The sequence below is a fragment of the Tiliqua scincoides genome, chromosome 1 (genome assembly GCF_035046505.1).
Source record: "Tiliqua scincoides isolate rTilSci1 chromosome 1, rTilSci1.hap2, whole genome shotgun sequence".
In the NCBI taxonomy this organism is placed as follows: Eukaryota; Metazoa; Chordata; class Lepidosauria; order Squamata; family Scincidae; genus Tiliqua; species Tiliqua scincoides.
The window spans coordinates 111,713,740-111,741,648 of NC_089821.1; the positions used below are offsets into that span (position 1 = coordinate 111,713,740).

Sequence of the window (27,909 nt, forward strand, 5' to 3'; positions counted from 1 at the left end):
CATAAATGTGTGTATATTTATTCAAATTTGAAATGTAAATTCTTTTTTTCCCCAGCCCCCAACACAGAGTCAGAAAGATGATATGGTCCTCCTGCCAAAAAGTTTGGACTCCCCTGTTCTAGATTATACTACATCTTTCTAGTGTTAAAGAAGTAAATCCATAAAACGGCAAGCGGTTGAAATCTAAGTAGTATATTTTGATATCTGTTCTATCCCAAGTGCACTGTGACTTCTTATTGATGTAGTAAATGAGGATGGTTCTCTGCCATTGGAGGGCATTGTTACCAACTTTTCAGCCAGTTATCGTAGCTATGCCAGAGCATCCTATTGCACAGCCAGGTTGTCATGTTTACCGCCATACTGTGAAAAGCTTCTCCTGCTAAGCAAGTGAGACACGATCAGCACCTGATATCTGCAGAGCAAGTTGCTGTTCAAAGGCAGAGGAGCTGGCCCAACTGGTTTACTTTCTGGTCACTTGACAACCCTCTTTAAGAACAGTGGTTGTTGGCTTCCTGTCTTTTTGAAAGTGATGAGAGAGCGATTCCCCCTTGCTTTGTCTCTCTGACTGTGCTGTAGCTGGTAGGTGCTGGATGAAAAGCAGGGAGGATGCTGTCACTGCCCCTTTCTCATTTCTTATCTATGGGGTGACAACTATGGATGGCATGAGGCAGAATAGCAAGGGAATAATGTTTCAGATAGGACCATTTGATTCTTTCACAGTCTTATTGTGCTTGTAACCAGAGAGTGGCAGGCCTGCCTAATTGTTTAACTTTCTTTGATGTCTGAAGTATACTCATACCCAAAGCTTTGGGAACTGGGCCTAAATATATGGGTGCGAAATTCATAAAATGAATGTTATTTCTGGCTGTACGGCTTTGTCCTTGCTTGTGAAATAATGAAGACATCACAAAAAGTAGAGCTGTTAGTTTTGTCTTGTGTTTTCTTTTTGAAAGACGGCTTCGTCACGTTCATGTTCTTGGGCACTGAAGGCCTTTTGCACACCAAGCTGAGTATCGGTTCCCACAGAATTTTACTTCCTTCATCGGATCAGGCTGTTAATTTGACGACTGGAACATGCCAGTGAAGCTGCCTTTTTTTTGCAATGAGTGCCTGTTTAGGGACTTGGCGTTCTCAGAGCTTGCTTTGCAACTTTGTGTTTTTTTTCTTCACGTTATGTGTTTGTGTGCGTGCTGTTGGGAAGAGGAGGTGGCGGATATGAAAGAAGTGCTGCTTTAAGGAAGGACGTGAAGAAGCAATTTCCAAAGGCAGTCATGCATGTTTTAATCTCTTCTGTGGTTTCAGAACGCCACTGGGAGCCTCCCTGGATGAGCAGAGCAACCCGACAATAAAGGGTAAGGGTCTGGCATTTTAATTGCTTTGTTGCTTCCTCGCTGATTAATCTGAATGTGCAATAATTCAACTCCAGTTGAGCTGATTGAGTGTCAAAATTGCTGAGCCCTCCTTGTTTCCATTACAGTAGTTCTGCAGCACTTCCTGGGAGGGAAAAAATTGATCTGGAGTTTAGGACTTAAGCAGTTTTTATTTTTTACCATGCATTCTCTTGCTGGAAAAGGTGTGTGTGTGTGTGTGTGTGCGAGAGAGAGAGAGAGAGAGAGGCGGGATTGTTAAATGCAATGCATGCCCGAGACTACTTTGAGAAGTAGGTCAGCTTTTTGGTAGTCTCTCTTGGCTTACTCTAACTGAACTTGCCACACCTGAAAAGCTACCACCTGCGCAAACCAGAATGCAAAAGTTCAAAGTACAACAAGAATCTGCAGGTAGTGACAGGGCACATAAGAAATCCTTGCAGAAGCTGGAGCTCCTTTCTTCCAGTGCCCAGGGGAAAAAAGGGGATGTCTGATCCAGGCCGTTTCCTAGGGATGAAACTCCCTGGTAAGATGCCTGAAGTATAGTTTGACATGCAGTTGCTGGGATATAGTGTATCTTGTGCAGCAATGCGGCACCCTTGTGGAACTTGTGGACCTGAAGTGACTGATTTCCTTAGCTTAAAATTGACACTCTTTGGAAGTCACCTGCATTTTTCTTTCTGTATATTTTAAGATCTCTATTCCGTTCAGAATAGAAACACCTGTCACCCTGAAGTCTTTTCTGAGCCACAGCAGAATACTGGATTAATCCTCAACCCCACTATCAACTCTGTCTCCTAAAAAACTTGTGATAAAGTTGTTTTTTTTTGGGGGGGGGGGGCACTTTTAGCTTTCATTTGGCCACCCTGATTTGTGGAGAGCAGTTGTGGTACAAGATGTTGATCTTGCCAAATTCACATCTTTTTAGGCATGCTGGTGAGAAATGGAGGAAGTTTTGAAGATGACTTGTCCCTGGGAGCGGAAGGTGGGTATGTTGTTAATGTGAGATTGTTCTTCAAATCAGAATCAAACGACTTCTTGTTAAGGCAGAGTTTTTATTCTAGTGGAACTTTACGGACTTCGTTGGTTGACAGGTGGGGAAGATCCTTGGGGATAATAATAATAATAATAATAATAATAATAATAATAGCTTTATTTATACCCTGCCCTTCTCCCCAAAGGGACCCAGGGCGGCTTACAACGGTTAAAAACAGATTAAAACATGATTTAGCAAACAGATAAAAACATAATAACACATTGACAGATATGATAAAAGCAGTAGTCAGATAAAAAAAATGGGGATGTTTATGGCATAGGTTCAGAGCCCAGAATTAGTCTTTATGTTAACACTGAATTTCAATAAAGAATCAACACTTGATTAAAACTTTTATTCTTTTTTCTTTAAACAATTTTTTCCCCCTGGAATCATAGTTGTATGCAAAAACTCATTCTGTTTCCTTCATGTCAAATATATTAAAAAAAACAAAAAAAACTAAAATGATTCTGGTATGTTTAAAGCAGTAGAGGGCTGAGCTCTGGGGCAAGTTTTCATTGCTAGGAATAAACCTTGGAATATTTTACCACCTTCCATATGTTTTGAGATTACAGAGAAGGTGGTCCATGACTCCTCTAGGTACTTTGATTTCTGGCATCCTTCATTTCAAAGATGAATTTCTGTTCGTGGTGGACCACAACAATCTAAGGTTATTGCAAGAGTTCCTAACACACATGCACACGCACACGCACACGCACACTCACACTCACACACACATTCTTTTTTTAATTATCAGAAGCCAATTTCATAATAATGGTTGTCTAATATGATGATAATATTCCCTGTAAACCATACTTTACTACAGTACGTGAAAAGTTAACCCTAAGATTTTTCTAAAGAAAGCAATTTTATTTTTGCAGTTCTTATCTGTAGGGTGAGAAAAAGAGGTGTGGTTCCCCAACACACACACACTCACTCACTCACTTGTCTTGAATTACAGAAGGGAGAGGTAATGCTGAGAGGCAGCAGTTTCCCTAAGTGTTTATGGCTGAGCTGAGATTTGAATTAGGAACTTACCAGCTCATAGCTCTTAACTGTAGTGCTGCAATAGCACTTTTTTGCTATACTTGCTGTCAAAATCCCACACCAGCATGAAACCTATTTGGGGCAGTGGAGGGGAAATTGGAAAGCATTTTGGCAATTACTAGGTAACCACTATACATCTTTTCCTTAATTTTCTTGTTCTGGAACAACTTTCATACCCGCATCAGGTATTTAACTTTAGCTAGCTTTTAGCTGAAGGCATTTTGGCAATGATGGTGAAGGATGACTGCAAGAAGCATAGATGGTCCCCTGGGAAGACTGGGAATGAGATATCTAACTAATCAACCTGGACCAATGGTTTTATTTATGTTTATGACTGTATTATTGAAGACTGATGTGCTAATCTCAGTGCTTCATGCAGTTCAAAGTCATTTTGGAAAAATACAGTCTCTTCTGTGTTTGTCTGGTCTTGTTAACACAAATTTCAGCTATGCTTTGAAATAGTAGGATCAGGCCCTTGGAGATGCCTTAATCGTTAAGATTCTGAAAAAGTGGAGCAAACAATTTATCCAACTTCTGCTTTGGTGTGAAAAACAGTTGCTTACTCTATATGCAACTTTACTGAATCCTAGGCCATTGAATTAAAATACTTCCTTTCATAACAGTAGGCTTCTGTGAACACTGAAAACTGTGTTCACTTTATTTTGTCTGATTTACTTGACTCTGGACAACATTGATTTGTAAAATGAACAGGCAGTGAAGTGGCATTCTTAAAAGAATTTAAGAGGCAGGTTTTGGAGAATTTGATGCCTGGATGTGGAGAGAAGTTCATGGTTCATCCTGAGCTGTGCCAAGGCTTTACCTAAGGGCTGCTTCCTGTGTTGGTTTGAAGCGAATCATTTCTGGAACTTTACAGTATATGTCTTGGAGTCAGATGTGAATTCTGAGACGACTAGCTACCAGTGATCGGCTTTTCAGGGTCTTGAAAGTGGTGTGACAGCTACTCATTTTTTCTGTCCCGTTATGGATGCTGGTCAAGGGATGTTGCATATTTTTTGAAGTGCTACAGAAATGTCTTTGAGTAGAAACTGTGCTTTGGAAGAACCTCCTAAGCAAACCACCCAATCTCCTTCCTCATCTAATCTATGTAGTCTACCACATTTTCTAGGCAGAATGAGTTATAGCACCATTTGCAGAGTAAAAGGAATGGTATTTGTTGTTGTACCAAGTTAGTGTTCTTTTTTTTTTTTAACTCATTATGTATTGTGCCAGCAACTTATATGTATCTTTTCTTTTTTTTTCTCTGTTTACCCCTCAGCTAATCAACTTCATCAAAGTGGGGAGCAAATGGAAATGTGGTAAATATTCACATTTCTAGTTTGGGAATCATATGCCTGCCATGGGGTTAACCTGTGAAACCATTCTATTAAAAATATTGCTTTATCTAGTGGATTGTCATCAGAGAAATATGCAGGGTGTTAAGAAAATGTACACACACTATATAGTGTCAAACGTATTATGCTATTCACATATATACTGCATATGGTGTACATACCGTGTTTCCCCCAAAATAAGACACTGTCTTATTTTTTTTGGCTCAAAACACACTAGGTCTTATTTTGGGGGTAGGTCTTATTTTCGGGGAAATACGATAGAAGCAGTTGGTGTAATTCATTAATTAACTTAGGACGCAATCCTAACTGACTCTCTAGTATTGACCTAAGGGCAATGCAGCTCCGAAGTATGGGAACAAACATTCCCTTACCTTGAGGAGGCCTCGATGACTGCCTCCCAACTGCAGGATGCAGTACATGTCCCACTAACACAGCTATGTCAGAGCTGGAAATTTGGTTAGGATTTGGGCCCAAGTTCCCAACTGGTGATTTATATGCCCCTGACATCGTTGATTGGTGGGTGTCTGCAGATCTCTTAATGTGTGTGCTGGGAAGGTTTCACAGTCTCTTCAATTTCTTCACTTAGATGTTTGAGTGTTACAGGTTTTCTACAATGAAGTATGTCTGATTTAGAGGTTATGAAAACGTGCGTATGTTTTCTGAAAACACCCTGTAGTTAAGGGAGATTGCTGTGAACAGCATTTTTTGTCCCACTTGTAATCTGCTTAACAAGCAAAAATCAGAAATTTTCAAGCCAATTGAAAAGTGTGTTAAAATGCAGTGAGCTTAGCTCAGCCCTCTCCTGATAGAGATTCTCACAGACACATGGAGTTCCTGCAACCTATTATGGTAGCCGGGAGTTTCAAAAATGATGGGGCTCTGTTTCCTGCCATGATCTGGAACTGGTGCCCTAGGATCTGGTGTATGAAGATAAGGCCAAGAAACGGGGCCCTCCCTACTGCCTTTTTCATTTACTGGAGGTGGTAACGAGGTCTAACTATTGAAATCAGCAAATCAAAAGAGACAGTGCCAAAATATAGTATAGCGTAGCAATTCCCAAACTTACTGTAGTCATGGCACCCTTCTTTCAAGGCAGTCTCTTCTTCCCAGCTCTCCCAAGCACCAGCATCTTGGGTTGGGCAAAATCTTGCAAGAATCGCATGAGACCTTGTGAGATCTTGCATGATCCAAGATGGCAATATCTGGGAAAACCAAGAAGAGGAGGCCACCAGGTACATCCCGTGGCACCTCTGTGAGTTTGCTGCGGCACCTGAGGGCACAGTTTGGGAATCTCTGGCAAAGAGTGTTTCCACATTTGGTGGAAACTGCGTGCAAGTCTCTGAACGTGGTCAATAGCAATAGGTGACTTTTTAGCAAATAATGGAATCCTAGAGAGAAGGTTAAGTTTTGGAGGTGGTAGAATCCATTGTGTGTGTACTAGAAAACTCCAGGTGCCTGTTATAAGTTGATGTTGACTTTTTTTTCTTATATGCATGAGTGAAACTTAACGGTCCTTCTACTGTGGTTCATTTATAATGTCAGCAACAGTATGTTGGCAAAGGACAAGAGACTTCAGTTTCATCAGAAGGGGCGAAGCATGAATTCCACTGGCTCAGGGAAAAGTAGTGCAACTGTTTCAAGGTAAGGAAAAAAATACATGAGTGTAGAATAGTCCAATAGCATATAATCCTTTCATACCTTTGTCACAATGCTTGGAGTTTCCTGTCCTAAGTGTCAAATTAGCTGTGAATAGGGGAGCTACATTTTTTTCTTCCTGTATCTGAACTCATGTGTGTGGGGTAGGAGAAACGGCTATTACTATTATATAGATCCTGCTTTTCATTCTTTTTTTTTAAAAAAAAAAAGTTATCAAAGAAGTTTATATAACAAAAGGAATGAGAAGATGGTTTCCTGCCCTAAGTAAGCCTCACTGCCTTGAAAGGGATATACCATCAAGAAACACTGGGAGAGACACTATGTTGGGATGAATGAAGGTAGTTGCTCATTTGTGTCAGGCGAGCATGGACTCCAGCAAGTCTCGGGAGGGCCAGAGGCTCATTGGAGACTGGTGGCTACCCGCGGACCAGATTGGAAGTCCCCAAGGGCCACAAATGGCCCCTGGGCCGGAGTTTGGGCACCCCTGATTTACTTCAGTTGAAGTTGATTCCAAGCTTAGAAAGCTAAGGTTCCATGTACATTGTATAAACGTTAAACTTAGGATCATTCTCAGTTTTAAATAGGACAAAACCCTTTATTCCTAAAGCATTTGCTTGAACGTAGGTCCCATAGAACCCATTTCCTTTCTCTTAAATATTGTAACCTAAATTTGCTTAAATCCAAGTATAGTGCAACCTCAGTACCTGGGGGATTCCATTCCAGAACTCCCCGCAAATTCTGGGGTCGCTATTTAAATGTCTTCAAAAAATGGGGAAAAAAAGCACAATAGCATTTCTCACGTTTGCGCTGTTTTCAAACCTCTCAGGCTTTTTCTCCCTTTTTTCCTTTTTTGAAGGCATTTAAATGGTGACCCCAGTATCTGCTGGCATCTGTGGTGAATTAAATCCGCGGATACCAAGGTCATACTGTAATTCAGTTTAACTGTTATAGATCTTACTTGTACCTAACCAAATAGAAAGACTTGTGTCCTCAGGAAAGTGGTTGGAATGCCAATTCATGTGTTATTTTTGTTTAGTGTGTCTGAATTACTGGAGCTATATGAAGAGGATCCTGAGGAGGTCCTGTATAACCTTGGATTTGGCCGCGATGAACCAGATATTGCTTCTAAGATTCCATCAAGGTTTTTCAATTCATCCTCCTTTGCCAGAGGGATAGATATCAAAGTTTTTCTGAACGCTCAGCTGCAGCGCATGGAAGTGGAAAACCCAAATTTTGCTTTGACAAGTATGTATATTAAATTAGAGCATGATGAGAGAAAAAAGTGTTAACATTGTATAAACAGACTCAGAAGTTCGTTCACATACTTTGGAAAATTGCACAATCTTCTGGTTGCAGTTGAACCCAAGAAAACAGCAGAACGCCTGTTTAGTGTCAGCAGAGTGCAGACAGAAATGTGCCTCTTTGTAACTCTCAGCAATTTGTAACTTTCACAATTTTTTTATTAATTTCCCTTTCATAGTATTGTATCGAGCAGCAGCAAAGGAAATGATGTTGCTGGCTTAATCCCTTGCTTTTGTAAAGTACTGAAGCAGAATTTCTCCAGTGCTGAACATTCTGAGCCAGGTTACCTGGGGTGAAGGTCTCGGCAACAAAGTAGACTGCTTTCCTTTCATTCTCTCTACCACCTCCTTCAGCAGGAGGCAAAGTAAGCTGTTCAAGATGGCCATGACTGTCCAGACAGCAGTGCCCTAAATAAAGAAAGTTGGGTGCTCTAGATCAGCAATTTTCAACCTTTTCCATTTCACAGCACACTGAGAAGGCACTAAAATTGTCAAGGCACAACACCATTTTTTTTTTTACAATTGACAAGCATACCGCACTGCTGGTCAGGGGCTCACATTCACTAATGGCCCGACTAATATATGATCCTCCCCCAAACTCCTACGTCTCACCTGCAGACCATTCACGGCACATTAATGTGCAGTGTTTGAGAATCACTACTTAGTGCAACCTTCGGAGACTTTCCACACTGGTAGCAGAGTGAGGTGGTAATGATAGATGGAGTTAAAATAGGAGGGAAGTTCCAGAGAAAAAGGAGATGGAGCTGGTTCAAGAGGGATGGGGGGAGGGAAGAAGATGCTGCGAGAACTGATATGGGAAAAACATGGCCAGGAGGGCCCACCATCTCTTTCTTCTGCTCTCCAAAATGTTTCTGCCACACTCATGGCATTTCACATGCACAGGACTATATATGTACGCATTTCCTTTTGAATGAATCAAACTATAGAAGCGTTTTCAAGAGTTGGCCACAACGTTTCATGTTTTGGGTTTTTATGTATAATATGGATTGTAGTCTAAGAAGGCACAAAGAGATGGCATTCTGACTGATTCATTAACTCGAGAACATGAACAATGGTTCTTCAAAATAATTTTTTTAACAGGATTCCAGAAATTGAAGTTGCGGCTGCTATTTAATTAGGTTTTTGAAGGTTAGGTATGGCATGGCCTTGACTTCAATACAATGTTGCGTGGCTTTTTTTTACCTTTGTGAGTTCCAAGTCATTTGCAGCTTCGTTATTGAGTTCCACAATGCCGCCCATTGTTCTCTTTGTCATTTCTGTTCTGTTCTCCTGCCAGGTCGCTTTCGTCAAATTGAAGTGCTCACTACTGTGGCCAATGCATTCTCTTCCTTGTATTCCCAAGTTTCTGGCTCTCCACTGCAGAAAATTGGGAGCATGAATTCAACCGCTTCCAGCAAGGAGGTGCCTAGCCCTCCACCTTTAACACGAAGCAACACTGCGAGCCGATTAATGAAGACCTTGTCTAAACTCAACCTTTGTGGGAACCAGCAGGCAGGCGAAGGTGGGGACTGTACAGCTGAAAGGGGGAAAACAGATAATGGGATTGAAGAAGGTGAAGTTAAAAATGAACTCAAAACTCCCAAGCATTTTAAAGCATCTGTGCTGGCTACAGTAAAAGAGGAGGTACCTAATAATCAGCCCACTATTGTGGATACTCTAAAAACTTCAGAACTTGCTGCTGGGACTACCGTTAAACAAAGACTGGAAGGGGAGACTCTGCCTCTTCAAAAGGAGCCAACCAAAGACTCTCTTGATCATTCAGACAGACTGCACGAGGATGCTGCTATCGTCAACTCTTCCGGTTTCAAGGTTGGCCGGCTAGAATCGGTTAGTTCTGGCCTCGCAGGTGACACTGAGCTGCAAATTCCTCCCAGTTCAACACCAGAGAAAGAGCCCTGTGCTCCAATAGCCAACCCATCCATTCTGAATCTCATGCTGCAACAGAAGGACTCCTTTGAGATGGAAGAGGTGAGTGGGAAGAACTGTATTTTGCGCTGCGCAGATTCACCTTGATATTGTACGCTGACTTTGGAAACTGTGAGTTATGAGAATAGACTTCAAAAGCTTTATGGTGCTTTTGTGGCAGCCAGCGCTGAGGGAGCACGCATTCCATTAGTGCTTCCTTTAATTAGTATTGGGCCATAAGTCTCGTTACTGCTTCAGTGGGACTTCAGTAGTCATGACGACCTTGTTGTATTGGGCAGTAACTGGCCATCTTTTACAGTGAATGCAACCAAAGGCATAATCATCCATGTGATAATTCTTGTTGATTGAACATGTGGTATCTTGCTGTAGAAAGTCCATCCTCATGATTCCATCAGAAACATTTGGCTCTCAGGCTGTTTTCATGTGGCCAGTTTCAGCTCCTCAAATGCTAAAGGTAGCTTGTGCAAAAGGCAGTGGTTTCCCTGTAGTAACTTAATTGTGAGTGGTCATTGCTACGTTCCGCATTTTTCTTAGTGACATGGGCGTAATTCTCCTTTCATTGAACCAGATATCCTCCCACAGTCATCATCATTTGCATGGCTCTCTGCATTGCCTACCTTCTGAATAGTAGAAACTGTCATGGTCCTCTCTTGATGATATATTGTACTTTGGGTGTTGCTCTGGGGAACAGCAGCTCTTTTCATTGTGCCTGATAACAAATCTGGGAGTGGCAGAGCACCTGCTTTGCGTGCAGCAGGTCCCAGGTCCAATCCCCACAATCTCATTGTCGGGCAGGGAGAAATTCTTGTCTGAAATCCTGGTGAGCCACACCAGTCAGAGTCAACAATACTGAGATTAATGGACCAACAGTCTGACTCAGTAAAGGTGGCTTCCAGTGTTTCTAAATCCAGACCAGAAACTTCTCACCTGACTGGGTGAGCACAGAAGTTCATTACTTGATGGATCCAGCATGCCACACACCAGCATGGCTTGGTGAATTGGGGCTCTGTTATAGAGGAGATGTTCAGTGGTAGAATGTGTGTGCTTTGCATGTAGAATGTTTAAGGTTTATTCCTTGGATTTGGGGTAGCAGGGCTAGGAAAAAACATATGCCTTGAAAAGCAGTTGCAAGTCAGAATAGACAATTCTGGGTTTGGATGGACCAGTGGATTTAATTCAGTGCACAGTGGGAGTTCCTAAATTTCTTCTAAGTGTTTGTCAAAGTGCTAGTTGTAATCAACTGATTCACTTTAACCAATGGATTTAATTCAGTGCAAGGTGGCACCATAGATACTCGCCTATAAAGTGAGAAATTTCTGCCGTTAAATCAGGCATAGATCATCTCCTGGTCTTATCTGTGAGGTCACTTAGGGGTTAGGGCTGTTCAGGCACATTGTGGCAGCCAGGAGAAGCCCAGAGAGGAACAAGATGACAATGCAGAGTAATTGAAGGGCAGTTAGTCTCCAGGCAACCAGGCTCAGGGCAAGCTGCAGCCAAAGTTAACCTGTTTCTGCCTAGCCTACAGGTGTACACATTTGATCCCTGTTGCATATATGCAATGTTGGGCAGAATGCTTAACCTTTTCACTCCTCCTAAGATAAAACTGCGACAGGGCTCAATACTTTCAATTAAATCAAGCAAGCTTCGTTCTCTTTGGCAGGATCACAGCCAACCTTTTCGTACCCTTGGTCCATTTTGCAAATGTTTGCAAAGCTCTGGTTTTTTTAAGCACCAGGACACATTCCTCATTTCCATTTGAAACAGTCCAAGGCTACAATTCAGTGCACCATTGCTTAAGAAAGCAGTGGAAAGCAGTAAGTCTGCTTCTGAGTAAATTGGGTTGCAACTATGTGTAGTTGCACTTGCTCACAGTCATTTTTTGTTTCTTGTCTCTCTGTTGTGAATTGAATTGCACACTCCCAGTTATGTGTTATATGTAGAGCCTCTGGGTTTAACACACCAGGCACTAAGAAGGATTTGATTAATGGTTGTACTGGAATGTTGTTTACAGTGCACTTACTCTGATAATATTTACAAAAAGTTTGTGAAGACTAGAATTTAAAATGTCAGTGAATAAAAATGTTATTGTATGATCTTGTACTATATTTTTAATAAACTGTACAGTTCTTAGGTAACAATTACTGGTAGGTTGTTTTTCAGGATCTGGCCTCGGGTATAATCAGACTATAGTCAGACACCCCCCTAAGTTTACCCTCCACCGATTTATCCAAGGGTCATAGAAAATGCCATGGTTTTTTGGCTCAAAACTTGCCCTCGACTTACCTGTGATATCAACTTACACTCGAGTATCTGCAGTAGTTCCTTTATCAGTTAAGCTGCTGATAAAAAGCACTGGTGCTGGTTATCAAGGTGCTAGTTTAAAAAGCACTTTTTTGGTCCCCTCTAGGAGACCAGTGTTGCCCCTGTACCAATGTTAATTTGGCATATGTATAGAAAATCAGGACAGATGTGGCATGGATGGGCGCATTCTCAGTGTCCACCATTGCAACAGTAGAACTCTTTTCCCAGTCCAAGCCAGATCCTCTTCCTGAGAAACTAGATCTTCCTTGCTTTTTTTCTTAAACTAATTTTTGGTGTCCAGACTTAAGTTTTAAATTGAGAATGTAGCTTTAAACAAAACACACATTAATCCAAATCCAAATATTTTTTTTTATTATGTGTTGGTTTTTATTTTGCAACTTACTGTGCAAGTTAGAAATAGGATAGAGTGCACTAGACATCCACTTGAACAGTTGACGAGATTGAGATTAGCTGCAGTATTACACCCACATACAGAATTTTAGTCTGGTTTATTCTGTTCCTTTTAAATGCAGTAGGTGGATTCTCACAAGGGGTTGCAGTTCTCAGGACTACAGACTAAAGACACATTTTCTGTTGATAGAAGCAGCAGTTGGGGCAAGAATCAGCAAGATTGCATGTCCTTGCTCTCAATGCTTAAAAAGTTGCACTGCAAGGAAAGCACTGTATTTAAGAGTTTCCGTTGGGCTTGCTGTTTCTGTATGCATCAGAATACCTGTCGCAGTGTTAATCGCTGAGTTAATGTGTAGTATTCTCTAATGTGTTGAATTAATTGTTCTTAATGTCTTTTATGTATGTATATCTTATGTTTCTAATTTGTTCTTAATTGTGAGCTGCCTTGAGTGTTCTTAATTGAATAGAAAGGCAGGATATAAATTTCTTAAATAAATAAATAGAAGCAGGGATATAAATCTCTTAGAAAGAAAGAAAGAAAGAAAGAAAGAAAGAAAGAAAGAAAGAAAGAAAGAAAGAAAAGCAGGGGCCTTTCCAGAGGCGGAAATGCTTCTGGTGAATAATCTTATGTGGTCTGAGTTAGAAGAGTAGGGAAAATATTTTCTCCCCCCCCCCACCTTGGTAATGTAAGTTGTTAATCTTGCCTTGGAAATGGTCATAGAATGTTTGTGTTGGGAGGGACCTTGTAGGATGACTAGATCAATCCCTGCTCAGCACACGCCACAAGTAACAGGCCAAGGTTTTGCAAGAGCCATCTTTGCAGGTGCTGTTTTTGCGAGTACCACCACATGGTGGCACAGCTGTTGTGCGTAGGAGTGGGCAGTTCACCTCATAGCTGAGGCATCTCTTTCCACCAATCATGTCTCTTTTGAAGACAGTGGCACAGGCAGTTTCACCACCTTAGCTTACAATTCTGGTGTATTGCCATCTCAGCCTTCTTCTCTCCAGTGGGTTCTGGCCGGATGGAGTGCAGCTGTATGGTCACCATGGCAGTAGGACCATACCATGACATTCCACTAGTGATACTGATACCACTGTGTGTGTGTGTGTGTGTGTGTGTGTGTTAAAAAGCACTGTGTCAGGCTACTGACTGGTATGAATAACTCAATTTTTCCCCCTTCGCATGTAAACCGGGTCACAGAGCAAAATACAACAGATGTGGTGGAAATGATGTTGAACGCTTACCAAATTACATCTGTATTTGTTTAGTTTTATGATTTTTAATCCATTAGAAGGAGAGAACCAGCTTTTCACAACAGAAATAGGGCTTGCCCTATTTTTGTTTGTGTGTGTGTTTTGTATGAAAACAGTGACAGAGTGTTGAGTGTGATTAGGAGCCCTCTTGTCTGCCTCTTCCCAATCTTTGCTATGGAATGTTTTCATAGGCATAGTGTGGTAAATATGTCAATGCATTTTTTTTCTCTTGCTATCCTGGAGCCTTTGAGGTTTGCACTCCATTAGGAAGTCTGTTGCTGTCAAGATAGCCAGTTTGGACTGTGAGTCAGAGCAAAGTTTTCTCAAGAGCCTTGGCCTCCCGGCCAGTTGGATTCTTTTGAGCCTGCATCCAGGGTTAACATTGGCTAAGGAGACGGGGAGCAGTGAAGTAGGCAGAGGTTGCAAGTTAGCTGGGTAAAAACATAGGCACAGTTCTGATGCTGTGGGTCCGGGGAAGGGCCTGTCAAGTGACGGAAAGCGATTACCCCCTGCCCCCTCCAGTAAACAGCAAAGCATAGCCGCCAGGAGCAAAGTGAATCAAGGCAACTCTGGAATACCAGACCTAGTAAGCTTGTTTGTAAGAGAAGCTTTTTATATGTGTTTGACTTCTGGAGAAAATTGTGTCATCTAATATTTAACTTGCCTCGTGAACTTTGTGCATGTGTAAAAACTGTACCAAAAGATATGGGTTGCGATTGGCGCTTAGATCATGACTCTTGAGCTAGATAATGAGGTGACCTCGCGGAGACTTTGCAATGCATTTATGAGCAAAAATATTGCCAAATAGCAGCAAATTCTGGAAGTGTGGCTTTTTCAAGCGGCTTCAGTTAGATTCTTGTAACGTGGCTGCTAAACATTATTGTGTTTGCAGGAATTAGTTTTGAAGATGAAGGCAATGATGTGAGTTTGCTGGAGAATTCACAATAGGACATTGTCTTAAAAATTGCCCTGGACCAAAATCGATTGGGATTGAATTTATATCTGGTAACCAAAGCTAAGCGTATGCCATGTTGATTTGACATGATATATAAATAGTCTCAAAGTCCAGTAGTCCAACGTACTTGAACTGCAATGCTTTTATTAGGGGAAAAGAAATCAATACGGGTACAACTCACCATGCAATTGTATGCACACTTTCCAGGAAGTAACCCCTATTGGAGACATTTGGAGTTAATTTCAAGTAAACATGCATGACATTCCAACAAATTCAAAAGATGTACTTAGAAATTTTTTTTTTGCATACTTCTAAATATTTTAAAATACGGCTATTCAATAGCATGCATGTCCTTTCCCTATGTTTAAGCTGTTGAAAAAATGAAGGCAGTGAAAACTATTGATATAAAAGTTTTAGCATGTGATCCTAGGCCAGTGTTTCTCAACCAGTGGTACTTGTACCACCGGTTATACTTGAGGTGGTGTGCAATAGTATGCCTGGGACCCCCAGACCCCCTGGGGGACCCTGGAACCCCCTCTGCTGCTGCTGCTTGGCAGTGAAACCAGTAGTGCAACTTGACAAGCAGTGGTAGGAGGCTCAGCTCGGTGGGCAAAGTTCCAGCGTGTGCTTTTCAACATGCTTGAAAAGGCCTTCCTATTCGCCCTGAGCTTCTTACTGGTGTGTGTTGCATCATGTCTGGCCTTCCAATATGGAAGGAACTGGTGATGACATCATCGCCAGTTACTTCCAGTGGCACCTCCAAGAGGTGACCATGCAAAGTGGTATGGTAAGGAACAAACATTGAGAAATGCTGTCCTGGGTGTTAACCCCTCTTCTTATGTCCGTCTGTGTATTCAGTCAGTGCCAGAAGGGGGAGCTGGACTATATTCATTGGCTTTGCCTCTGTGCTTTACTCATTCAGTGGTAGGAAAGAATTAGCTTTATATATGCAGACCTCCAAATGCATGGAGGTCACAGGGAGGAGGTAATACCTGCAGTTCTGCTCGTGTCCTGCACATTTATTGAATGAGTGGACTCAGTCTTTAAAAAAAAAAAAGTTTGCAGCCTACTCCAGAACTTTCCTTTGCTTTAGCACCTTCTGTCTCTGGCCCTCAGGGACTGCCTCTTGAGATGCAGAAGGCATTCTATTAAATCAGTCTGTTTAATTTGTATTTTGTTTTTATATGGCTTTCACTTTGGATATAAGTTGTTTTGGAGACAAAAGTTGTAATGGAATGTTCAATTAAAACAAAAAATAGCTTAAAGAAACAAAAATACCTGGACATGTTTCCTTAGAGGCAAAGCAATCCTCAGTTGCCTCTCTTGAGTGCGGAAAGAGACAGTTTTCATTTCACTGGTGTTAACATCCCAGAGGCTAGGTCAAGCTGTGCAGAAAGCAGTGACCCACACAGTGAGTTTCTGCTTCTCAGTCCAGCTTACATTCACTGATTCATCTTGAATAAGTGGTTTCAGTTATGGCTGAAGAATAAAAGAATCTTGTAACTCTTACCTTCTTTTCTACTTCAAACTAATCCTGGCATATTAAGCCATATCCTCTCTGTCAATCCTTCTCTTGACCAGTGCCCTAGTTCAGGATGTGACAGAGCTGCAGGGGGATATCTTACCCCCCCCCATAGGAAACTGAACTGAAAAATGTCCTCATTTTGTTCCTTGGACAAAGCTCAAACAATTTTTGTTTCAATAGCATTTAATCCATTCTCTTTTAAAAAGTCGTGATAACAGGGGCACAATACTTTTCGTTTGCTGTTTCAAAAATATACTGGTTTCCTAAGAGGAAGTCCTTTTTGATATTGTATGTTTCTATTTTAATAAACTAGTGTTGTCCGAATTTGTTGCATGAGAAAAGAAAAGACGTACCATTTTATCAACAAAAAACATCTTGGCATTGAGGAGACGTTTGTCTGGAAGTTGCTTAGTGGTGAAATGTGAAAAGCCAAGTGCTTAAAAAAAGAAGTTGCCCACAGTTTGATTGCTGATTATGTGATCAGTTTAAATAGCTGCAGTTCTTAGTATTGCATATTGTGAAGCTAGAAGGAAAGAGAGCAGTTTGTTTTAAATAGAGATGGTTTTAAATAGAGATTTTTTTCAGTATTGGCCCCATTTCCATGCATGTGTGTATTTTTGTTTAAAATGCTAGGACACCATATTCAATCATACTACACCAAGTGCATTTAAATGCACTTGGAGGTGATGAGATTACGCCTACTGGCCTTGCCCCTTTATAGATTTAAAAAAAGGAGAATGGGAAAAGCTTAGGAAAGGCTTTCAACTTTTTGTTGAAAAGCAGTGTATGAATACTGTTGTTAATAATAATAATAATAATAATAATAATAGGATGCTGGGCAAGTAGAAAAGATGACATTATGCAGTACCAATTCAAAAAAGAAATATGGTGGTTGTGTGGGAAAGATGACAGCTTTGACCAGAAAAGCAGTAGGAAGGGGATTGAAGTGTGTGTGTGTGTGTGGGGGGGGGGGTGCTTCCTAATTTCCTGTTCATGTCACTCAAATACTTGTAGTTGTCCAGGAAGCTATGTACCTGTTTTAACCTTCAGTGCCACAAGATGTGAGGCGGGCCACTGGCTTTGATGACTTCAAAAGGATATTGGATAAGGCTCAGGGAGGACAATGTCTATTGAGGGTTATTAATCTTGTGGCTCAATGGAATCTCTGTGTTCCTGTTACTGGGGAGCAACAGCAGAAGAGAACATTGAGTTGTGCTGGAGGGTGTCTTAGAAACATCTGGCTGGCACTGTGAGAAACAGGATTTTAACATAATCGTAACATAAGAAAAATCTTGCTGGATCAGGCCAAAGACCCCCCCCCAACTCAGCATCCTGTTTCCCACAGTGACCCACAGCAGCTGCCTTTGGGAAGCCCGCAAGCCAGGGAGAGCCATGCGTCTTTCCTGATATTGTTTCCCTGCAACTGGTATTTGGAGGCTTACCTATATTTTGCAATATAAGTGTATAGATGTAGGCATTTGGTCAGTTTTCTTAGCCTTTGCCATCAAGATAGTTCAGATGAGAGTCATTTTGCGCAGTGGGGATTACAAGATTCTAGCAGACATTCACAATGAGTTTCTTAATAATGATACAAAAGCCTTAGAAAGATACCTTGTTCCTGGGCTCCCTGTCTAGGCTTGTGGTACAAGCTGAATATGTCAAAGACAGCTGCTGCCGGCCACATCCTGTGATTGCTGGTCTTTACATCATACCTCTGATCATGTACAAACATGGAAACAGCAAGGATTTTTGCCTGGAAGCTTATATGAACCAACCCCCACAGTTATGCTGCCACCAGCTACTCAACCCTCTTTTACTCAATCCTTAAAAAAAAAAAAATGTAAATATGGAGAAGGATTTACTGGAGTGTAAGGAAGACAGTGCCAACCCCTGCTTAAGTTGCTTCGGTTTGCACTGCGCGCTAACCGTTCTTCAGACTGGTGTTCCAGATACTAGTTACGTTGCATTCTAAGTATGCCGTTCATTCTGAATTGAACAAGGGCTGGATCATCAAGGGGAGGGGATGTGTTCTATCAGTGGTGGAACATGCGCTCTGCATGCAGATGATCCATCCAGTAGTGTAGCTGGGGGGGGGTGCAAAACGGTGCAGGTGCCACAATGTGCCATGTAAGGGGCCCCTCCCTCTGAGCCATTCTTAGCAGCAACAGCTATGCACAGGTGCTCGCTGAACCAAACAGTGTCTCCTGTGTGTTGCCTTCGCTGCCCAGAATGTGGGTGAGTGGGAAGCTGCTAACATAGCGTGTTGCGGTACCATTTTGCACTCCCCTAGCTATGCTACTGAGGCCATCTTGGGAAGGAATAAGAATGACCTCCAACTGAAACCCTGGTTTTCTGGTTCCGGTTCATCTAAACAAAACTGAGCTAGGTGAAGGAACTCTTTGATTCTATAAAAGGCAGATACAGAGCCAGTCCTACTCCCCTCCTGCCCTGGTTGCTCCCTACCCTGCCCTCTAGTACTAGTTACTGCTGACTGGCATTAATGGAGCACTGACTAGCCCTCTGAGCGGTGCAGCACTGACTGTCACTGACCCCAGCACCAGTTGCGCCTCCTCTCTGGGTGCCACAGATATGCCTTATGGCACGTTTGTGACCCCCTGTGCTGATGGTACATTCGAATCACCAGCGCAAAAAAACCTCAGAATTTGGCTCTAATGCCTCTGGGCAAAATTAATTTTATTTTAATGCTGCAAGCCCGTTGAACGTTTATGGTGATATTCACGTTCATCTTTAACTGGATTGTAGCCTAAGGATGTGCTTTTTCTCCTAGTCAATGTTGAGTTTAACCTCATTCCAGCATATGGGGTGATTTCACTTTTAATAGTCTACATTGGCATCTGTCAAATAGCTCTTTTGTTGTGCACAACAAGAACATGTACAGTAGTTTATTTTTCAAACAAAAGCCTTCCTGTCTAGCTTCTCGTCATTATTTGAAAAAAGTAAAATAAAATGTGCACAAGAACTGCTTATTGAACAATTAATTTAGAGTAGGATTTTTTTTTTTACTGCTATTCAAACAAAGGAGCTATATTGTAACTCCATCCTGAAAACAGGCTAGCATGCATTGCTGCTTAGTCTTTAAAAGTAAATAGACTGTTTGGAGGGAGAAGTGAACTATGAACCCTGTGTAACTGGCCATCTGAACGCATTGGGCTGTCGTATATAAAGGAAGTCATGGCTAAGCCCCATTGAAATAAGTGAGACAAGCTAGTTATGACTTATTGTTGGCATCCTTCAGTCTCGGAAGACTATGGTGTCACGCTCTGAATGGTGGTTCTGGAACAGAGTGTCCTCTCCAGTGCGCAAAGCTTGGGTAAAGTAGGTATGGAGGATAGGCTGTTACCCATGCAGCAGATCCCCCCTCTCCACGTCGCTGAAATGTTCCAATGGTAAGGCAGAGGCCAATACGGTTGGTTCCAGCGGCGTCGCAGGAGTGGCCAGAACCTGACTTTGTTCAGCCATGAACTGCCTCAGGGACTCCGGCTCCGGATTTTGCCTCGAGGTTGACTCCTGAAGCCTTTTCCATAACTGGATTTAGTCACAAGGCAGTGGAGGTTTGGGATCAGAGTTTTCCTTCTCTCAGATGAGCTGCCTTCCCAGGCTGAGGAGTCCCATCTACCCGGTGGCTGTTTAGTCGCCTCTTACGACAAGTACAGCCAAACTGAGGGCCTATTCTTATCCCCAGCTCCCAGGGGATATGGTAGTTATGACTACCAGTAACTATAGTCCCATGAATTTCAGTGGATACAACCCATTGTGCCTGAGCTACTTTTCTTGTAGCTACTGAGAGAGGCACCTGTATGAATGTACCTTTGACCTCTATTTTCAGTCTATAAAACAGGAAAAATTCAAGTCAAGCTCAACAAGCACTTGCTGGAGATGCTGTAGGATGGTTTTCTGTCATAGGCAGGGAGTTGGACTAGATGATCTTGTAGGTTCCTTTCAGTCGTATGATTCTGTGAAGTTCAAAGAAAAATAATTGGAAAAGGCATTCATTATGACCAACTAAAAATTGTGGAGCTGTGATGGCTAGCTTTTGAGTGCTCTTTGATTCAGTGTTCGATTTAAAAGCAAAGTTTGAGGTGTGTGTGGTGGAAGCTTTGTCTGCATTATTTTCAGTCTTAATCTCTGAAACACACTGCAGTTGGGATTTCTGTGACCAGCAGTTTTTTTTTCTCTTCCAACCACAGTGTTTGTTTAATGTCCATCTCAAATCAGAGTATTGTGAAACATGCAAACTAAGTCTCACTGCTTTGTGGTTTTAAGCGGATCCTAATAAAGATCTTATGATTCTGTTTAAATGCATCTCTTTAAAAGCTTTATAGTTGCCATACTGCCCCTGGATTACTGACATGACATGTTCTTGTTGCATTACAGGATCTTGTGAGGTCTGTCCTCAGTAGTTGCTTCCAGATACTTGCTTCCAGTGCAGGAAGTCTGAAATAAAAGGGATATGCCCGCAGTGAATAGCAATGAGTGATTGCTGCAGCATGCCAAATTTGATTGCGCTTGAATGGTTAATCAGTTAAATAACGAGTTGTGCCGGGTATATAGTTTCACATAAATGGACCAGTGGGCACACAGTCTGTTAGACATAACTTTTCAAAGTCTTTGGTTTTCTTCTGTTGCAGATTCAAAGCACAGAGGGAGAGATTCCACATGCCTCTAATATGAACCAGCTGGCCTTTAGCAAAACCAAAAAAGGTGAGTTTGTGTTTGTCTCCTCACAGTTCCTTTGTTTCTAGGAGTGCCCGTTGATCTTCTAATTAAAGTACTTGGAGTGTTCAAAGTAACACCCCCCCCACCCCAAGATCCTATCCTGCTTCTAGTCTTTTCATCTGAAGTGGCACCATTTTAAATAAGGGGATGAATCATGCTTGTAACCTCAATTAATGGCTTGACTTCTGACTACGGGTCAGTGAAATTGAAACCCTTGACTTTGGTTTTTATAATGGGGCCCTGTCATTTTAAAAAAAGACCATTTTTAACCTTTAAATTATATATTCTGTCAGCCGAGGCTGTGTGGTACATGTACTGTTTTATGGTTCTTCAGAAGTCGCATGTATTTTGCCACACAGATAGTCTTGGTCTCCAACAGGGAACATTTTATAATGGGATGAGACACATCATATATAAACTGTTGTCTTTTTTAAAATTGCGCGCCACCCACACGACACGCCACCCACCCACAGAGGTGTTTCTCTTTGTTCTCTTGCAAGTCCACAGGCAGTGGAAGAATCTAGTTTCAAAGGCAAGCCTGCCCACCATGCGGCCCTAGGTCAGACAGTGCACTTCAGAACTGTGGCTTACTAAGATTAGGTCTATCTGGCCTGGTTAGTGGTGTGTGGCCTGAGACCCATATAGCAATTGAGGCGAGGGGTGCACAAAGAAATACTGAATACAGCATTGTGCTTTAGGAAGACAGAATCTGGGCCATCAGGTTGTCCATCTGAAAATTCTAAATCTAAATTTTCCTGCTTCATCTTGTGCAACTTCTTGTTCAGAAGTTTTCGAGTCATGTGTGGGGTGGGTATACCCAAGAAGCATTGACAGAGGGTAAGGATGACTGGTGAGCAATTTCCTGGAGGATTCTGGATTTGGGGTTTCATTACACTCTTGAAATAATATGTAGTAGGTCTGGGGTGCTCTGCGTTTCCTTATGTCTGTCGGCCATAGTTCACCAATAGTCTGGGTCACACTGTGTACTCTGCTTAGAGAGCCAGTTCAGATGTAAGACTGAACCATTGCTTAGTGTTTCATAAACAAGCCTGAAGGAATTGCAGGCTTGTAGATTCTTCCCTTTCTCTCCCTCTTTTCCGTACAAAAGGAGAGTGAAAATTTTTGCTTTCCCTGTAACAACAAAGCACAATTCTCTGTTACATACAGAATTGGGGTGGTTTGGCTAGTTTTGGGCAGCCAAAATATCAAAATTGGATCAACTCATAGTTTGATATCCTGGTTTGTTCTAACTAAAGTAAGTTAACAAAGTGAGTTCTAACTCAGCTATAGTTAGTTTTTATAATGACAGCTAAAGCTTTTCCTCTTTTCCTCTATATAGCTGGGGGTGGGGGAACAACCTGTGTCGTGTCCATGTAACCCTGGGCTATAGCTCAATGTTGCATCTAAACTGGGCTGGAAAGTAGTGTATAGAGATTGGCTGGCTCAGAGTTTCTTAGATTTTGGATCATCAGTAAGTCCTGAGTTTCTCAAGTGACATTCTGCAGTGACATTCATGCAGTTCTAAAGAGACGTTAACTGGGCTACCACACAGTAGTAGACAGAATGACTGCTTATTGTTCTGGAAACCAATCAAGAAAACTCATCTGTAAAGTTTATATATACACAAGTGTTTGAGTGAAGTGTAACTCCCATTTTAACCCATAAAAAAAGATTGGTCACATGGATCAAAACTTTGGAAAACATTGGTGTACTGTGAGTTTGTGCACACTGATCAGTTGCAAGCTCTATATTACAGTTTAGTCATTAATAAGCTTCTGTGGCTTGGGTTTTTTTTTTCACAGTATGAGTTAGCCTTGAGATTCAACCCCACAATGAAAGCCCTAATGTTATGGTATATGATCCAATTTTTCACGGCCTGTTTCCAAAGCTAATTAATGGCAAAGCTCACTTCAGGTGCACTTCTCATCTGTCTGCAAGGCCATGTTGCTGCCCATCCCAGAGTTTTATGCTCATCTGCACAGACTGTTATGAATTTGAGAGGTATTTACAATGGCACTGAGCCTTTGCAGTGGAGCCCATAGTTACTCTCTGACACTTTTATTGTAGTGTGAGAGATGTCTGAAATAGTCTTGCAGTAAACTGTACAATATCCTAAAATTCATACTGATCGGCTTGCCCTCTTGTTTGCAAGAGCCAGAAACCATAAACACAGGCGTAGTTTTTTTTCTTGTTTAACTAAACAGGCTGGATGTTACAGCTACTGGGACCATGTGTGAATTCAGGCTTCTAATTGTTCATTGTGCTTTTTTGTTTGTGAATTACTCTCTTGTAGTCCTGTAGGATGTATGTAATTTTTCTTTGATTATTAAAGTTATGGTTTATCATCACCTTGGTATTTGAAATAGGTTGTTGAGAGTAGAAAATTCTGTACAGATGAAACGGTGTACTTTTTAGGTGATATGTTTTTACTGTCGCCAAACAAGTTTATCTGGTGTGTTTGGCACCAGTGTTTGGTATTGCATAACACTAATGGGGACTGTTTTTCATACACAGTTTTTTTTTTTTTTGTGAAGGGCCAGAAATGGAATGAAAAAATTTCACTTGCTATATGAGACAAATATGCAGGGTCCCAGTGAAATATGCTGAAATGTCCCAGTGTGATGGATAATGGCTATCTAGTTGAAGGAAACTTGTTTCATGAAGGCAATTCTTTTTAAATCATTAATTTAATGATGACCTGTACTTGGGCAAAGACAGCATGAGGTGGATTCTGTGCAGGCCATGAAGTCTAACCATCTGCTCTCACTATATAAAATCCCCAACACACGTATAAAAATAAGTCTCCAAAGGATGGCAGATGAACAGCCAAGTATCCTGAAAGTTCAGGAGTCAAATATATTGTTTTAATTTAAACTATTGTTCCATCAAACTTCTAGGGCTGTCTAACCTGACTGGAAGCAGCTCTCTAAAGGCTCAGGCTGAGTAGTCTTTCCTGAACTCCATAACTGAGATCTTTTTAGTACTAAACAATTTTAGTACCTTGTCAGTGTGCCATGACACAAAAAGGTTGAAAATCGCTGCATTACACAGTGCATTCATGCTGTTATTTTGTTTAGCTTGGAATTCAAACATTCCAGCTTGGAAGTCAATGTAGATGATGGTTCCTTCTCCACCCACACAGCTCTCCGTTCTTTCCAGCATCCTATTATCCCATTTATTCAGGGCAAAGCACTATGCTTCTCTCCTATCAGGAGCCGACCCTGCCTAGCAGCTCTTTACCCTATATTTTCAGTTCTATATTTTCAATGGTGACTGAGCTAGGTACTACACAACCCACCTGAAATTATATCATGACCCACCTAGTGGGTCCCGACCCACAGTTTGGATTAGAGGACTGGAATTCATGAGCGTACGTAATGAAACTTTGCATACAATTTCATCAGACCCTGTTTGTTGATCAGTGGAGAGAAGATGGAAATAGATTCCTCAAAACTTATCAGATGCCTTAGAAGCATAAGTGGAGGTGATAATATTTATAGCACGTGAGGACCTCTGGCCCCCACCACTGTCAACAACTGATTAGGGCTGAACAACCTGAATGAGCCCATGCTGTTGAGTCTCCCCTGTTTTTCTGCTTGCTTTCAGACTTGGTGCAGAGCCAAAACTGAGTAAACTGCAAGTTCAAACAAGTTTGTTTAGTGGATAAGAATGTATGATAAGAATTGCAAAGGGAGGATTTGCTGATGTGAACTCCTAATGTTGAATTGAACTGTATCTTTGAATTCTCATGCCCTTTAGAGCACCCAGTAAAAGCATGCATTTTTTTTTTTTTGCTTTTGTTTTGGGTCTTTGTTTCTAAACATAATTTGACCTGGGTTTTCAGGCTTAGAGCAAATAAAAATACAGCTAAGTGTGCAAGTTAGCTAACTGTTCACTAAGACCAGGCTCATAAAAAGTCACAACCCCAACCACTTTGGTTTCGCCTGCATATAATGAAAGGAACCATAGCTCAGTGGTAGAGCATATGAGTTTCTGGGGGGAAAAGGTTTCTTGGGTTTGAGGGTACTTCTACTGGAGACCTGCTGCCAGAGTAAACCATTCTAGATCAGTGTTTATCAATCAGTGGTACTCGTACCACTGATGGTACTCGAGATGGTGTCTGGTAGTATTCATGGAACCCCCATGCCCCTGCCACCTGGCAGTGAGACCAGCAATGCAACATAACAAACAGCAGTAGGAGACCAGGCTTGGCAGGCAGAGCTCAAAAAGGCCTCCTGTCTACCCTGAGCCTCTTACCTGTGTTTGTCACGTTGTCTGGGCTCCCAATCTGGGAGTAACTGGTGATGACATCATCGCCAGTTACTGCCTGTGGTACGTACAATAGGTGAACCACGTGAAGTGGTACAGGGAGGAGACAAACACTGAGAAACACTGTTCTAGATGGCTCATGATATAAGGCAGTTTCATATGCAAGTATGTAAGATGGTTGCCCAATCAGTGGTGGTCTTCTGTTTGCAGAGAAGCATGACCCATAACACTGAACTTGTTTGAATGTACTGTCCAGAAGAATAGAAAAGCAAGATGAAAACAGATCAGGTTAATTTTTCTCTCATATACTGTACAGTTATGTGAGTGTTTATCACAGACCTTGGAAAGAGTAAAATGTCCAAGAGGTAATTCCAAGTTCTAGTATTCTAAATCCTGTGATTGCTTCTGCTTTGGAGGAACGTTTGCTACAACTCCTGTAGGCCTTTGCTGAAGCTGTTCTGTGGCTTCTGGCTCAAAAGTAGACATTGTGGCTCTTCAGATTGTAGCTTTGATGACCATGGCAGACTCTGCAGCTGCATGAATTCAAGCATGATCTTCAGTACTCCCATTCAGTTGATCTGGATTACATCAAAGTTTTATATATACAGACACTCATTAGAATCATTGCCTTTCCTTTATGTTTGATAGCGAATCCAGAAAGACTATATTTTCTTACACCTGCTGAAGGTGGTCCAAAAACAAGACACCACCTTACCATTTTTGTGTACACTCTGACACAAGCCATGCAATACCTGACTGTCAAACATTTTTAGCAACAGCACTTCTCTTAGAAAGAGAGGAGATTAAGTTGGAGGCCTTCCACCAGAATTTGCTGCTGCTCATCTCTTAACTATGTTTGTGTGAATGTATTGTGTTACATCTCGAGCAACAGATTAATTGTTGCAAACTAGAATGCTGTTTTTGTCAATGAAACCTGATGCAGTTCACATTACCCACACAAAAGCACTCTGGGCCTTCTGCTGTTTGTTTTTCTTTCATGTGCATGAGTAAAATTGTGCTCATTATCAGGTCTGGGCAGAGTATGAAGTAAAAGCCTTTCACCAAACTCTCAGAAATTCCACACGTCCATTGTTGGCCATTTCTTGTAAATTATACAGTTTCTTAAAACAATTTAGTTGAGAACGGGAGAAAAGCAGTTGCTGTCAGGTCCTGCCGAAGTGTTTACCCTAGCCGTACATTTTAAAGTCCCATAAAATGTGAATCTTGCACCATAAAATGTCTTTTGGTGGCTTGTTCTATTTAGATTAAGAATTATAGAATATTTAAGGTTTTCTTTCGTTTCATTTCTCCTTCCCCACCATTTTACCACACACACAGGGCATAGGCTGTTGTCCAAACATTCAACACTGTGCAGAATTCTGTCGGCACCAGTGTGTGCTGAGCGCTGGGCATGAATTGGCTTGAGCACGCCTTTATAAACTGGGTATTTGTGGTGGCATGTGTATGGCAATCTACATTGAGCTGTGCATGCTCTGGTCATTCACTTTCCTTGATACATGTTGGAACTCAGTGCAGGCCATAAAGTTTTGTTTGATGACAGACCATGCTGTGGCAGAGATGGGGGCACATGACTGAGACCAAAGGCTAGCAGCATCAGAATAGCAAAACTTTAGTTTGCTGAGGAATCGACAGTTTATGAAGTCTGTCTGTTCAACATTCTGCTCCAGAATGACCAAGAAATGGACCTCAGGATGGGGTATGCAGATATGAACAGAATCAATTCTAAATCGTTGGGTTCATCTACAACTTGGGTTTGTCGGTCTGGTCTCTGTTAAGCATTATTAAGAATGTTTATTGTTTTTCAACACAAAGTTCATTATCGTAGTAGGACTTGGGGAGATATATGCCCCCAAACTTTTATTTGTATGCCACATTCAACAAGGATCTGGGCCAATTTCAACAGATCCTGAACCAGAAAGGAAGCATTGTAGCTTCCTGTTGTTGTTTTTGGCATCATAGACAGGGAACAACCAGGAGGTTTGTTGAATTCCCAATGGGCCACTGTACCTGGCTGATGAACCTTGCTTGGCTTCATGGGTCATGAGTACTGTGGTTAGTCTGAGCTGGACTGACTTTGTGAGCCATAGATCTCCTTTGAAGTCTCTGCTTACTGGTTATGTTTTTGAGAACAGTTGCCTTACAGGCAAGCTCGGAGGGTGAGCAGTGCCTGCCTAGATGCATTATGTTCATCCTGGAATTCCCATAAAACTGTGTTTCTGTCCCACCCTCCCCCTTTAGACCATCTATTGAGATCAACAAGTCAGCATTCTGACAGCAGTGGTTTTGCAGAGGACTCTTCCGCCGACTGCTCTTTACCAAACCAACTGCAGGTAAGTTGCCTTACAGGAGCCAACCAGATGCCTGCAGGAAGCCAGTAAGAGGGCAGCAAGCAACCTCTCCCACGGTTGCTTCCGAGGGAGGAACTGATGTTCAGTGCCATGTGGCCTCTGTACATGGAAGTTGCTCATAACCATCATGACTAATGTCAATAGCAATTAGTCATGGTGGCTATGTGAAACTTCCCTTTTGTGAGATGTGTGAAAGATCCCTGACACAGAGGAAGGTCTAGCATGCCTGGGAAGAAGTGAGAGATGGCACACCTCCAGTTACTAACTAGGACTTGACAATGAGCTACTTTTGTGACTGACTGATCTGATCTAAGCGCAGTAAAACCTTCTGGATTCCTGATGATTATTATTCTTCTGTATGGAGATGCTAATTGTCTGGCATCCT

At 41.8% G+C, this 27,909-nt stretch overlaps 1 protein-coding gene across 4 annotated transcripts in view; it reads left to right on the forward strand.

The window, feature by feature from the left end:
* Window positions 1-27,909, forward strand: part of ITPRID2 (ITPR interacting domain containing 2) — a 72,303-nt gene that overhangs the window by 19,208 nt on the left and 25,186 nt on the right. For all 4 annotated transcript variants that reach the window (XR_010793955.1, XM_066615833.1, XM_066616705.1 and 1 more), the window contains exons 4-11: window positions 1,303-1,352; window positions 2,296-2,352; window positions 4,724-4,763; window positions 6,342-6,440; window positions 7,492-7,700; window positions 9,054-9,745; window positions 20,799-20,871; window positions 27,415-27,506. Coding sequence is in view for 3 of the 4 variants with exons in the window: in XM_066615833.1 (XP_066471930.1) it covers window positions 1,303-1,352; window positions 2,296-2,352; window positions 4,724-4,763; window positions 6,342-6,440; window positions 7,492-7,700; window positions 9,054-9,745; window positions 20,799-20,871; window positions 27,415-27,506 (1,312 nt within the window). In the remaining variant the exon portion in view is untranslated. The remainder of the gene's footprint in view (window positions 1-1,302; window positions 1,353-2,295; window positions 2,353-4,723; window positions 4,764-6,341; window positions 6,441-7,491; window positions 7,701-9,053; window positions 9,746-20,798; window positions 20,872-27,414; window positions 27,507-27,909) is intronic.